Below are 14802 nucleotides of genomic sequence, written 5' to 3'. Positions count from 1 at the left end.
ACTAAAGCAAAATGTGGAAGGAAGATTCTGAATGCCTTACTTAAGCATGAAATTATCATTCAACAAAACAAATGCAGGCAGAAGAAAAAAGTTTTCCCCTCATCAATTTCTCTCACAGGAAAACCAATAAAAAAAAAAAATCAAACATCTTATAATCAATGCAATCCTTACAATCTTCTAAAACAAGTGGCTCAAGTACAATTCACTTTTGGAAAATTAACTATATTCATTTTAATCTTAGTAAGATCTGCACAATCACTTAAGCAGTTCTGACGACTCTAACACTGGAATTCCTATGGTATCAACACTGATAAATCCTTGCCTCTTGGAATATTTTTTGCATCTAAAAGGATGACACTGATGCTTTCAGGCATTGCACAAAGACAATGGCATAAAGTCAATGAACAACAAAGCAGTAATGCTCAACATGTGCATACATCTCTTTAATAGAAACCTGCATTATCTTCTTTCGGCCTGACTTTCTTCAACCTTTATAACATTGCTTTATTCCACTTTAAAGAGTGATTCTACAGTTTAAAACAAATGAGACATAAAAGGCGATCTAACTTTTAAAAATTCATCTTCTCTATTCTGAAGTCAAAGTTCCTTTCAAACTAAATACCGACTTCATGACTTGGGTCAAAAAAGCTTAAATGTAGTCAATCTTCATTAGCCACCAATTGGTATTTGCAAATTCACCTCCTCACTAAAATTGATTGGTAACCCCAAAATCAATACTCATGGTGCTTTCATGACTGTTCACAGGCAGGTACAGAGTGGCGGAAAGTTTCAATAGCTGGGTACACAAGTTTCCATCTGAGGTCAAATTAGGTGGCACTGGGCCTTTCAGTTTTCCAGTGTAGATGAGCAGAAGATGGAGATTGTAGGAAGCCATACAGAAGCACAGAAGTGCAAGGCAATCTAGCTCTGAGATGAGGCGAACAGGGTTTAAAACCCTTCCCTGGCACCTGTTAGTGGAACTGCCTCAGGCAAGTCATTTAACAGTTCTAAACTTCATTTTCTCTGTGTACAGTGAAGAAAGAATCTACCAGGATGGGTTGCTATTAGGATTTACAATCATAAGCTATGTGATCATATGTATTTCACCTCAGAGTAAAGCGTTAATATTCACTAATTGAGTATTTGCAGCAATTTTATAGAACAAAACTACCATGAATAATGAGAATTCACTCTATTTAATAAAGTGCATATGTATTCAATGTTCATGCACATAAAATAGTAATATATAAAGAAAGTAACAGTATGAATAATATAAATTTGTACATAAGTTAAATATTTCAAATAAATGAAAACTATAGTGTAATTACACAAGTTTACCTGAAAGCTCATTTCTCTGAATTTTTCCTCAAATAATTATTAGCATAAAATACATAAATATATATAGACATTACCCATCATTCACGCAGTCAACAGACTGTCCAGTTTCAGTTAATTGGGATGGCAAAGAGATAAACGTTGAGGATTCCACCAAAATCACACTAAAATAAATGAAAAAAAGGATCATTTTGAATCTTACTGTTAATGACATTAAGCATTCTTTTTAATTTCCCATCACTCATAGTATATAATTAGAATCAGAATAAATTACTGCTCAAACGGTCCACGTGTTCTCATTATGCAACTCAAAAGATATGTTACAAATAAAAGATGCAGAATAGAAACAGGTAAAAATGATACTTTCATATGGAGAGTCAACACTGAATTCTCATAATAAGGAAATCTGGAGTAAAAATGACCACTCAAATTACAGTCCCGAAAGAAAGACGAAACTACACATTATTCTTAATACACTGTCAGAGCTATACACATAATAATTTCTAATCCTATTTCCAGAAAAGAGAAATGTTTCTTTGAGGAGTGGACGTGAGATGTAAGGACATAGTTAAATCAGTGCATTAATCATTATGCCGTCATTTGGAATCACACAGAAATTCAGTCCTTCCTATATAATAACGTTCATTCATCCAAGAAACAGTTACAGAGAGGCCATTATGTGGTATGTGTGAGAATAAGTACTAGAACATGAATATATTATCCTCTCTGCGTCAGGATGCCCACTATGTAGTTGGAGAGCACTGTGGAAATGCTACTCTAGCGGCAGGTCAAAGATGTCATGAAGCCTCAGGTCAGGAATGCCTAATTCCTCCTGCAGAGTTAAAGAGACTCTGTACATTATTGTTAAAAACAGATTTATTCAAACTTGATTTGTTAAAGGAAATTTTTCTTATTATGCAGCAGTTATTAATAGCTCACAATACTAGCTTTACAATGAAAGTTAGATCAGTAATCAAATTAGCCAAATTTTTAGTCTTAAAACACACATGCACAAATACTTATACACAAACTGAAAACGCAACAGATTTATATATCCTAATGTTTGAGTGTTGACATCATTTTTTGTCCTTTTGTTTTAATTTGATATTCATGTCACTGTCAAGTAAGGGTTGTAAGGATTTTATAAATATCAAATACTAAAATGTTTTAAACAGATAAAATTAACTGTAATAAAATATAAACTACAACAATGCAAGCTATGTATCAAACTAGCAGATTTGTTTACAGTATTGTAAAGTTACAGTTAAGCAAATGTGGGAAGAATTACTCCAGAGAGTAATTTACATTTAAATCCATGCACTAAAATCTCATTTAAATTTCATAAACTTATGAAGCAGAAAACATTTATAATATTTCTATAACTCCATGGTGAATCATTGAACAATTTATTTTGGTGATAATTTGTTCTGGCTAAAAAACAATCACAGGGATAATACAATTTGACACAAAATAAAAAGACTAACCAATATAATAAATATTAGATTTTTCATATACTGTGCATGTACCATTTTGAGATAAAATAGCATTCTTTATGCTTCTGTATGAAAAATCCTTGCTTAATTACAATGAACATGCATTCCTTAAAATAGATATATTAACTGCAAAATTAAACTACAAAATGCCATTAAAATGGAAAAATATCCTATTTGATTACTGAACTTTCTAAATGAGAGGTTCTCAAACTTCAATGGGCATTGTCATTTTGTACCCTTGTTTAAAATGTAGATTCCCAAGCTTCTATCTCTCTTCTGTTCTAACTTACTAAGTCCGGCATAGGTTCCATCAAAACAAACTCCCAGAGTTCCCACTGCGGCTCAGCAGTAATGAACCTGACTAGGATCCATGAGGATGTGGGTTCGATCCCTGGCCTCGCTCAATGGGTTAAGGATCCAGCATTGCCCTGAGCTGTGGTGTGGGTTGCAGACATGGTTCAGATCTGACGTTGCTGTGGCTGTGGTGTACGCCAGCATCTGTAGCTCCCATTCGACCCGTAGCCTAACTAGCAGTCTCTACGGATTAAACTCTGAGCTACCCTGACTTAGACCACCACTGCTTTGACAATAATGCACGAATTATTATTTTGGACATGTTGTTAAATGCAGATCCTGACTGAAGTGGATTGAAGTAGGCCTCAGATTTTGTTTTCCTAATAAGCTCACATATAATGTTAATTTTGCTGTCTCAAGGATGACACTTTGAGAAGCACAAGCCTAATTTAAAATAAAAACATATTTTAGGGCGGAGCAAGATGGCGGAGGAGTAAAAGGTCGCGTTCACCTTCTCCCACAAACACATCAAAAAAACACATCTACATGTAAACCGATTCACACAGAACATCGACGGAATGCTGGCAGAAGAACTTAAACCTCCAAAAAGGGCAAGGAACTCTTGACATAACTGGGTAGAACGAAAGAAAAAAAGAAGAAGAATCAGGATGGGACTTGCATTCCTGAGACGGAGCTGTGAAGGAGAAAAGGAACCCACCTCCTGGGAAGCCACTGAACTGACGAAAGATCAGCAGGGTCAAAGGGATCCTAAGGTCGCTGAGAAAAGAGCAGCAGCTGGACTAAGAACAGCAACGCAGAGTGAGAGCCACACAGATCATCTGAACCATAGGCCCGGAAACCACAGCCTGAGACAATCAGGTGGGGGCTGGGCGCTGTGACTCAGGCTCAGGAGGTCCATCGCAGGGAGAGGACAGGGGTTGGTGGTGTGGAGCCAGCCTAAAGGGCTAAGGAAAAGTGCGCCACGGGCGGGGAAATGGCATGCCACCGGCTGAGGAGGGGAACGCCACAGCAGAGGGAACCCGGGAGAAGGTCTGGACCCGCAGGAGAGGCAAGGCGCCACTGTTGGGGAGGGCGAGAGGAGGAGGGGCGGATGCCGCAGGAAACTCCCTGCACCGGAGCACGTGCCTGTGGGTTCACGGAGGGCAGGGCGGCTCTGGCGCAGGCTACTGGCAGCAAGAAGCCTCTTGCTCATTTAGGGGAGACTGGGCAATTCGTGTGCAGGCTACCAGTGGCCAGGCACCTCTTGTGTGGGCTAAGGGCATCAGGGGGCTACATGCAACCTGGTGCCTCTTGCACGATCTACAGGTGGCAGGGACAGACCATGGCAGTCATCTCAGAGGCCAGAAGGAGGCATGGATTGCCATCACAGGGGAGCCTCTGAGTGGGCTCCACCCGCAACCCCAGTCACCTCAGGGGTTGGCAAAAAAGAAAAAAGAGGGGACTGCAATCAAGCACCATACGCTGTTGCTCTCACTCCCCTGAGAACACACCTGCCCTACAGCTGCCACTGCCAAACGCTCTGGGCAGCACCCAGACACCTGATCACTGTCCATTCCCAAGACCATACAACTAGGAGCAGCTGGTGCAGCACCTCCTACATGGGCTAAGTGGGACAGGGTGCTTCTTGTGTGCTCTGCAGGTGGTGGGGGCAAACCACCGCAGTTAACACTGACTCCAGAAGTGGGCATGGCCCACCACCACTGGGGATACATGAACAAAAATCACTTGAGGCCTCAACCACCTCAGAGGGCACCACAAAGAAGGACATTGTGACAGAACACCACCTGTTGTTTCTCTCACTCTCATGGGAGCACACCCGCCCTGCTGCTGCCACAGACAAACACTCTGGGCAGTGCCCAGACACTGATCACTGTCCCATCCAAGTAACCTATATAGAGAGAACATACCTTAACATAATCAAAGCCATTTATGACAAACCCATAGCACATATAATTCTCAATGGAGAAAAGGTGACAGCCTTTCCACGAAAATCTGGAACAAGACAAGGATGCCCACTTTCATCACTGTTATTCAACACAGTACTGGAAGTCCTAGCCACAGCAATCAGACAGACAAAAGAAATAAAAGGCATTCAAATAGGAAGAGAAGAAGTGAAACCGTCACTGTATGTAGATGACATGATACCATATATAGAAAACCCTAGGAATTCAACCCAAAAACTACTTGAACTGATCAACAAATTCAGCAAAGTAGCAGGATATAAGATTAACATTCGGAAATCAGTCGCATTTCTGTACACTAACAATGAAATATTAGAAAAGGAATACAAAAATTCAATACCTTTTAAAATTGCACCCCAAAAAATCAAATACCTGGGAATACATCTGACCAAGGAGGTAAAGGACTTATATGCCAAGAAGTATAAAATATTAATCAAGGAAATTAAGGAAGATGTAAAGAAATGGAAAGATAGTCCATGCTCCCGGGTTGGAAAAATCAATATTGGCTATACTACCCAAAGCTATACTAACCCAAAGCAATCTACAGATTCAATGCAATCCCTACCAAATTACCCACGACATTTCTCACAGAACTAGAACAAACAATCCAAACACTTATATGGAACCACAAAAGAACTAGAATTGCCAAAGCAATTCTGAAGAACAAAAATCTAGCAGGAGGCATAACTCTCCCAGACTTCAGGCAGTATTACAAAGTCACAGTCATCACACAGACCAATGGAACAGAATAGAGAACCCAGAAATAAACCCAGACACCTATGGTCAATTCATCTTTGACAAAGGAGGCAAGAACATAAAATGGCAAAAAGACAGTCTTTTCAGCAAGCATTGCTGGGAAACCTGTCAGCTGCATGCAAATCAATGAACCTAGGACACACCCTCACACCACACACGAAACTAAACTCAAAATGGCTTAAAGACCTAAATATAAGACAAGACACCATCAAACTCCTAGAAGAGAACATAGGCAAAACATTCTCTGGCATCAACCTTACGAATATTTTCTCAGATCAGTCTCTCAAAGCAGAGAAATAAGAGCAAAAATAAACCAATGGGACCTCATCAAACTGACAAGCTTTTGCACAGCAAAGGAAACCAAAAAGAAAACAAAAAGACAACTTACAGAATGGGAGAAAATAGTTTCAAATGATGCAACGGACAAGGGCTTAATCTCTAGAATATACGAGCAACTTATACAACTCAACAGCGAAAAAGCCAACAACCAAGGAAAAATGGGCAAAGGACCTGAATAGACATTTCTCCAAGGAAGATATATAGACGGCCAACAAGCACATGAAGATATGCTCAACATCCCTGATTATTAGAGAAATGCACATCAAAACTACCATGAGATACCACCTCACCCCAGTCAGAATGGCCATCATTCATAAGTCCACAAATAACAAATGCTGGAGGGGGTGTGAGGAAAAGGGAACCCTCCTGCACTGTTGGTGGGAATGTCAACTGGTACAGCCACTATGGAGAACAGTTTGGAGATACCTTAGAAAACTATACATAGAACTTCCATATGACCCTGCAATCCCACTCTTGGGCATATATCCAGACAAAACTTTCGTTAAAAAAGACACATGCACCCACATGTTCATTGAAGCACTATTCACAATAGCCAAGACATGGAAACAACCCAAATGTCCATTGACAGATGATAGGATTAGGAAGATGTGATATACATACACGATGGAATACTACTCAGCCATAAAAAAGAACAAAATAATGCCATTTGCAGCAACATGGATGGAACTAGAGACTCTCCTACTGAGTGAAGTAAGTCAGACAAACACAAATACCATATGATATCACTTATCTCTGGTATCTAATATAAGGCACAAATGAACCTTTCCACAGAAAAGAAAATCATGAACTTGGAGAACAGACTTGGGGTTGCCAAGGGGGAGGGGGAGGGGGAGGGAGTGGGATGGATGGGGTGCTTGGTGATAATAGATGTAGACTCTTGCTTTTGGAATGGATTAGCCATGAGATCCTGCTGTGCAGCACTGGAATCTATGTTTGGTCACTCATGAATGAGCTTGATAATGTGAGAAAAAAGAATGTATACATGTATGTGTAACTGGTTCACTATGCTGTACATTAGAAAATTGACGGAACAGTCTAAACCAGGTATAATGGAAAAAAATAAAAATCATAAAAATAAAAATTTCACCTCAAGAAAAAGTGGATTTTTTTCAAAAATAAAATAAAAACATATTTTAAATAATAAAACCAGGCACCAGGAAAATGAAGTCTGGGAATGATTTAGAACCACAACATATTCGCTCTTGTAGAAAAGCAACAAAAGCACTGGAAAAACTTGTCCAAACCAACTTTTTCAGAATTCTAGTTAACTAAAGAAAGGCTTACAACAATCTAGTAGTGTTTATTCAAGAAAGCTGCTAAACTTTGGTAAGAATAGTAGAGTTTTTGACCTTGTAACTTTTATGTTGTAATGCCCCTTCTCCCCTCCAGCCTTGAAAACTAGCAGTCTTGCAACCAAGGTACTTGGAAAAAATGCTCAGGCTTGCAGCCAAGTGAGGAAACAGACTGGAATTGGAGCTCTTCAAAGAAGCCCCATTCTTGATCTTTGTTATTGTTCAACCTGTGTCACAGTTTCCTAGAAGAACTCAATTTGCAAAGTGTTGTCTTTAATCAAACCAACTCAAAAGAAAACACCTAACCCCAAGATGTTTGCTAGAAATAATCAGTAGCAATTGTGCCTGAGGCCAATACAGCAACTAAATCAAATAAGATCAAATAAGAGTGTGAGAAACAAAAAGGAAGATCCAGGGATAAGATGACCATAGGTGGAGTTGCAATAGCTTAGTAGATTCCTAAAATATGTCAAAGACTTTCAACCCCACTTATGGGAGACAAATATGTCTCATCAAATAAAGAATATCAGTAAGAAAAATTATACCAAAGAACTAATTACAAATTCTGGACTCACAAAGTACAATACTTGAAATAAAAAAGCACCTCAGGGACTCAACTGCAGATGTGAGGCGGTCAAAGGACCAGCACACTTGAAGAGAGAATTAATCATTTCACTTAACCTAAGTAATAGAAAGGAAAAAATGAAGAAAAATTAACTGAACCTCAGAGAATTGTGGGACATCATCAAAGAGACAAACATAAGCTTAATCAGAATCCTCAAAAGGCAAGAGCAAAAGAAAGCCAGATGGAATGTTTCCTGATGGCCTAGCAGTTAAAGATCGAACATCATCACTGTATAAAAGCAGTGATGATGCTGTGGTGTGGGTTCCATCCCTGGGCAGGAACCGCTGCATGCCATGGGGGCAGTTAAAAAAAAGAAGAAGAAAAAGAAACAGACAAGAAGAAATAAATGATGAAAATGTTCCAAATTTGATGAAAAATATTAATTTACACATCTAAGAAGTACAGAAAATTCTATGCAGGACAAACCCAAGGTGATCCATAACTAGATAATAAGAGCCAGTGGTTGAAAAGTCAATGCACAGTAAGAAGCAGGAAAAAATAGACTCAACACCTATGCTGCTCCTCAATAAGATTAAGAACTGTATTTCTATCTAGGAGTTCCCGTCGTGGTGCAGTGGTTAACGAATCCGACCAGGAACAATGAGGTTGCGCGTTCGGTCCCTGGCCTCGCTCAGTGGGTTAACGATCCAGCGTTGCCGTGAGCTGTGGTGTAGGTTGCAGGCGCAGCTTGGATCCCGTGTTGCTGTGGCTCTGGCGTAGGCTGGTGGCTACAGCTCCGATTCGACCCCTAGCCTGGGAACCTCCATATGCCGTGGGAGCAGCCCAAAGAAATAGCAAAAAGACAAAAAAAAAAAAAAAAAAGACAAAAAAAACTGTATTTCTATCTAAACCCTAAAGAATAGAATGCAATGGGATAATGTATACAGTGTACTGAAAGAAGACTGTTAATAAAGAATACTATATACAGCAAAACTATCCTTCAAAAATTAAGGAGAAATTAAGATATTACCAAATAAACAAAAACTGAAAAAATTCGATGCTAACAGATCTGTCCTATAAGAAATACTAGCAGATTTCCTCAGGCTAAAATAAAATGACTCTAGAAGTTCACTCTAAACCACATAATGAAGTAAAAAGCATAGGCAAAGTTAACGATGTAGGAAAATATATAAAACAAATAAGCTATAAATGTATTTTATTTCCAACCCTTTTTGCTTTCCTTTCTGATTTAAAAGAAACATGAGACAATAAATACAGAACTGTTCTATGGGCTTATAATGTATAAAAATATAATGAGTATAACAGCAATAGCACCAACAAGGGGCAAGGAAAAGGGGATATACTGCAGCAAAATTTCTGAATTAAAATTGGAAATTAAATTGAAATTAACTGAAATTAAATTGGTAGCAATCTGAGCTAGATTGTTTTAAATTGGGATGCTAATTACAATCTTCACGATAACTACTAAGAAAAAAAACATAGTAAAAGAAACAAAAAATTTAAAAGGCACTTGAAAAATAAGTATTTGAAACAAAAATCAAGCGGCAATGAAGAAAGAGATGCACAAAGACATAGGACTTACAGAAAACAAGTATAAAAATGACAGACATAAAGCCTATTTTATCACATATTACATAAATTATAAAGGGATTAACACGCTAATCAACAGGCAGAGATTGACAAAATGGTTAAAAATAAACTAAAAAAACAACAAACATTGGTTCAAAGACACAAAGAGATTAGGAACAAAAGAATAAGTAAAAACATACCATGCAAACAATAACAAAAAGAGGACTAAGTTCCTGTCGTGGCACAGTGGTTAACGAATCTGACTAGGAACCATGAGGTTGTGGGTTCGATCCCTGGCCTTGCTCAGTGGGTTAAGGATCTGGCATTGCCGTGAGCTGTGGTGTAGGCTGCAGATGCGGCTCAGATCTGGAGCTGCTGTGCCTATGGCGTAGGCCAGCGGCTACAGCTCCGATTTGACCCCTAGCCTGTGAACCCCCATATGCCCTGGGAGCGGCCCAAGAAATGGTAAAAAGACAAAAAAAAATAAAAAATAAAGAGGACTGGGGTGGCTATACTAATAACAGACAAAATAGAATTTAAAGCAAACATTGTTCTAGAGAAATTGCATGATAGCTCCAAGGATCACTTCCCAGAGAACTGAGTAAAAATATAAAAATTAACCACTTAAACTCTCTGGAAATAATCCTAAGGGTATATACCAAAAACAAACAAAAAACAGTAAAACAAACAAAAAAACCTATTCAATAATATTTACTAAATTCAGTAAGGAAAATATGTAGTCTATCGCATGTGAAGCAAGACCATTCTCTTCCTCCTCCTTCCCCACCTAGTTAAGATAGAAACTTCTAGACTAGTATAGCTAAGAATACAGAGTTTATTATTTCCCCAGCTTCCAGCTGGAGATCTTTCTGACAGATTTAGAACTTCGAATTTTCTCATTCTGCCCCCCAGTACTTGTTGCTGAGGCTGTTCTAGGCAAATGCAGCTGAGAGGAACCAAGGGACTTCCTTACTCTGCCCAGCACCCAATCGCGAACCACAAGCTCTATGGGTATGAAATTGGCATTTCCCTAAGTTATAAAATGGTGGTTCTAAGCTGGGAGAAGCAAGCCAGGAGAACGCCTGAAGCTACTACTGCCCATCCCACTTCGTACTCAGCTCCTAAGTGTGGGGGTGTTACTTCAAGAAAAGTGTACCACTGTCCCCACTTCCACCAAGAGAGCCATGGCTCAGAGATTCTGCCTACGGGGACAAGCTGACCTTAAAACATATAGCTCTTAATCTCTTCAGAGAGGAACTTATTCATTTTCAGTAACATGTGAACATCACGTCAAAGGGTGCTCTTAAAAGTGGTACAGTTATGGTGAAGGCAATTGGGAGGAGTCCTGTTAGTCTGCTGGATAAAACTGGGGAAAGAGACAAGTGAGAGGAGCCCTCCTGGGGACAAAATAAATCTCAAACACTGGATGAAGGTACTATTATTTCAAAGGAGCAGGATATGACTGAACTGGTCTAACTAGCAATTTATGCCTTCCATAGAATTAGAAATAGGGAAATGTAGTAGCTAGATGTGGACAGAGAAAAAGATAGCCAAAGAAAGCCCTGCCAAAACCACTGTTAGCCCGGAGTGACTGTGGGCATACCCAAGGCTGCATTCCCTAGAAGCAGTATCAGTAGCTTCACACTATGTGTGTGTGTGCGTGCGTGTGTGCATATATGCAGTTATTTTGGGGGGCAAGGTCAGAGGAAGCAGCTATCACTAAAATAAGGCAGCTAGTCAGTAAAAAAATTAAACAACCAAGTAACATTAATAATGCTTTGGAAGACAGGGCTAGACTTCAATATATTTTCAAAAATGTCTAGTTTCCAACATAAAACTTTTGAAACAAGCAAAGGAATAATAAAAGGAGCATGCAAGAAAACTGCCTGTTAGAGTGATCAGCTGTCATATTTAGCAGAACACTAATTCAAAATAGCCGTTGTAAATTTTTTTTAAAAAACCAAGGAAGCTGTGATTAAAGAAGGCAGGCATGATGATAATGTAACATCAAATAGAGATTACTAAAAAAGATTAAAATTAATAAAAGAACCAAATGGGAATTCTGGATTGGAGAACTACAATAACAGACATAAAAAAAATCACTAGAGAGGTCCAAGAGATTTCAATTGGGGCAGGACAAAAAAGAATTAACAAACTTCAAGATTGATAGAGATTGTGCAGTCTGAAGAACAGAGAGAAAAATGCAAAAGAAAAATAAACAGTCACATACATACATGGCACACAATTAAATGCACCAACATACATATAATGGAATTAACAGAAAGAGAGGAGAAAGATAAAAGAAAAACTGAGAAAATTATATGGGTGAACACAGCTGGAAGTATCACATTCTCTGACTTCAAACATTAACAAAGCTATAGTAATTAGGACAGTACGTTATTTGCATAAAAACATACACACAGATCAATGAAACAGAATAGAGAGGGCAGAAGTAAATTCACACATATATGGTCAATTAATTTACAACAAAGCAGCCATAACATACAATGGGATAAGTACAGTTAATTCACTAAGTGGTGCTGGGAAAAATGGTCGGCCACATGCAAAAGGATGAAACTAGACCAGATGATCCAGCATTTCCATTTCTTAGTATTTATCTGGAAAACAACAAAAACACTAACTCTAAAAGATATATGCATCCCCATATTCACTGCAGCATTATTTACAATTGCCGAGATATGGGAACAACTTAAATGTCCATCAAGAGATAAATGGATAAAGAATATGTGTTGTGTATGTATGTGTGTGTATATGTATATATCTACATACACAACATATACACTCACACACACACATACACATACACACATGGAATACTACTTGGCCATAAAAAGAATGAAATTTTGCCACTTGTAGCAATAAGGATGAACTTGGAGGGCATTATGATACTGAAATAAGTCAGACAGAAGAAGACAAATAACCATATGATCTTTCTCATATGTAGAATCTTACAAAAAATAAATAAATAAAACAGGCTCATAGATACAGAGAACAGGTTGGTGGATGCCAGAGTTGGGGGACAGGGTGGATGGGAGAAGTGGGTGACGTGGGACAAAAGGTAAAAGGAAGAAAATAAAAAGGGAAAAAATTAAACATTTATCTTACATTTCTTATACGAACTGTACCACTGGATAACCAAAGAGACTAGAGGATGTTTATAAAAATATTGCAACTAATACATTTCATCAATGATAGATGGAGAATATCACCATTTTGTAACTATCAGTGAATAATGGATATATTCATTGGGCATCAATAGCTACTAACATCCCCAAAAGACCTGAAGATGTTATATGCTTCCTGAAGAAATATGTTGCTTCCTGATGAAAGAATATGTCATTTCCTTTAATCTTGCTAAAGCAACTGAACCTGAGTATAATCATGCCTCCAGGTATCCAGCTGTCTATTTGCAAAGCCTACAGCTTAAGAAAGAACATGCAAACCTACACCATAAAAATAAAATCAGCAAAATCCAGACTCTAGGAAACTGCAGCTCAATCAGCTCATGTTCTTCAACTGATGATTGTAAGGAAAGGAAAGGAGGAGGAACCTATAAATCATTTAAAAGCCACATGAGGAGTTCCCACTGTGGCATGGGGGTTAAGGATCACTGTATCTGCAGTGTTACCAGTTTGACTTCCCGGCTCCATGCAGGGGGTTAATGATCTGATATTGCCACAGCTGTGGGAGAGGTCGCAGCTTTGGCTCAGATTCAATCCCTGGTCCAGGAACCTCAATATGTTGCGGGTATGGAAAAAAAGCACATAACTTTTTCTTTTTTAATGGGCAAAAGTAAATTCCAGTGCCTAGAGATTCACACTTTTATGCGCTGCTGTGTTGATTACGATGAAAGTCCAGATAGCAGTTTATTTGGAGAAATCTCTAGAGATCTTTTGGCCATTTTTCAACTGGGTGGTTGGGTTTTTTTTTTTGTTTTTTTGTTTTTTTGGCTTTTTTTTTTTTTTTTTTTTTTTTTGCTGTTGAGTTGTTTGTATATTTCAGAGATTAAGCCCTAATCAGTTGCATCATTTGAAACTATTTTCTCCCATTCTGTAAGTTGTCTTTTGGGGTTTTATTTTATCGTTTTCTTTGCTGTGCAAAAGCCTCTCAGTTTGATAAGTCCCATTGATTTATTTTTGCTCTTATTTCTGTTGCCTTGGGAGACTGACCTAAGAAAACATTTGTACGGCCGATGTCAGAGAATGTTTTGCCTATGATCTCTTCTAGGAGTTTGATGGTGTCTCTTCTTACATTTACGTCTTTAAGCCATTTTGAGTTTATTTCTGTGCATTGTGTGAGGGTGTTCCAGTTTCACTGATATACATGTGGCTGTCCAGTTTTCCCATCGCCATTTGCTGAAAAGACTGTCTTTTCCCTATTTTATAGTCTTGCTTCCTTTGTCGAAGATTAATTAACCATAGGTGTCTGGGTTTATTTCTGGGTTCTCTATTCTGTTCCATTGGTCTGTATGTCTGTTTAGCACCAGTACTGTACTGTCTTGATGACTGTACTTTGTAATATTACCTGAAGTCTGGGAGAGTTATGCCTCCTGCTTGGGTTTTGTTCCCCAAGATTGCTTTGGCAATTCTGGGTCTTTTATGGTTCCATATAGATTTGTGGATTGTTTGTTCTAGTTCTGTGGAAAACGTCCTGGGTAATTTGATAGGGATTGCATTGAATCTGCAGACTGCTTTGGGTAGTATGGCCATTTTTATGATATTAATTCTTCCATCCCAGGAGCATAGAATATCTTTCCATTTCTTTGAATCCTCTTTCATTTCCTTGATTAATGTTTTATACTTCTCAGAATATAAGTCTTTCACCTCCTTGGTTAGGTTTATTTCTAGGTATTGCATTTTTAGGGGTGTGATATTAAATGGTATTATATTTTTGCATTCCCTTTTTAGCATTTCATCTTTGGTATGCAGAAATGCAACTGATTTGTGAATGTTAATCTTATATCCTGCTACTTTGCTGAAGTCATTGATCACTTCAAGCAGTGTTTGTGTGGAGTCCTTAGGGTTTTCCATATAAAGTATCATGCCATCTGCATACAGTGACAGTTTTACCTCTTCTCTTCCTATTTGGATAACTTTTATTTCTTTTGTTTGTCT

General features: G+C 38.4%; 1 protein-coding gene across 1 annotated transcript in view; it reads right to left on the bottom strand.

The window, feature by feature from the left end:
- Window positions 1-14802, bottom strand: part of CFAP47 (cilia and flagella associated protein 47) — a 560199-nt gene that overhangs the window by 216065 nt on the left and 329332 nt on the right. Inside the window, exon 48 of the mRNA XM_021080094.2 lies at window positions 1413-1499. Coding sequence (XP_020935753.2) covers window positions 1413-1499 — 87 coding nt within the window. The remainder of the gene's footprint in view (window positions 1-1412; window positions 1500-14802) is intronic.

This window comes from Sus scrofa, chromosome X (assembly GCF_054392235.1).
Source record: "Sus scrofa isolate SSC_HxYL_T2T_F1_AM1 chromosome X, Sscrofa_HxYL_maternal_Yorkshire_Landrace_v2.0, whole genome shotgun sequence".
Classification (NCBI taxonomy): domain Eukaryota; kingdom Metazoa; phylum Chordata; class Mammalia; order Artiodactyla; family Suidae; genus Sus; species Sus scrofa.
Note: the sequence above shows the minus strand (reverse complement) of the source record. Positions and strands in the feature narration are given on the sequence as shown.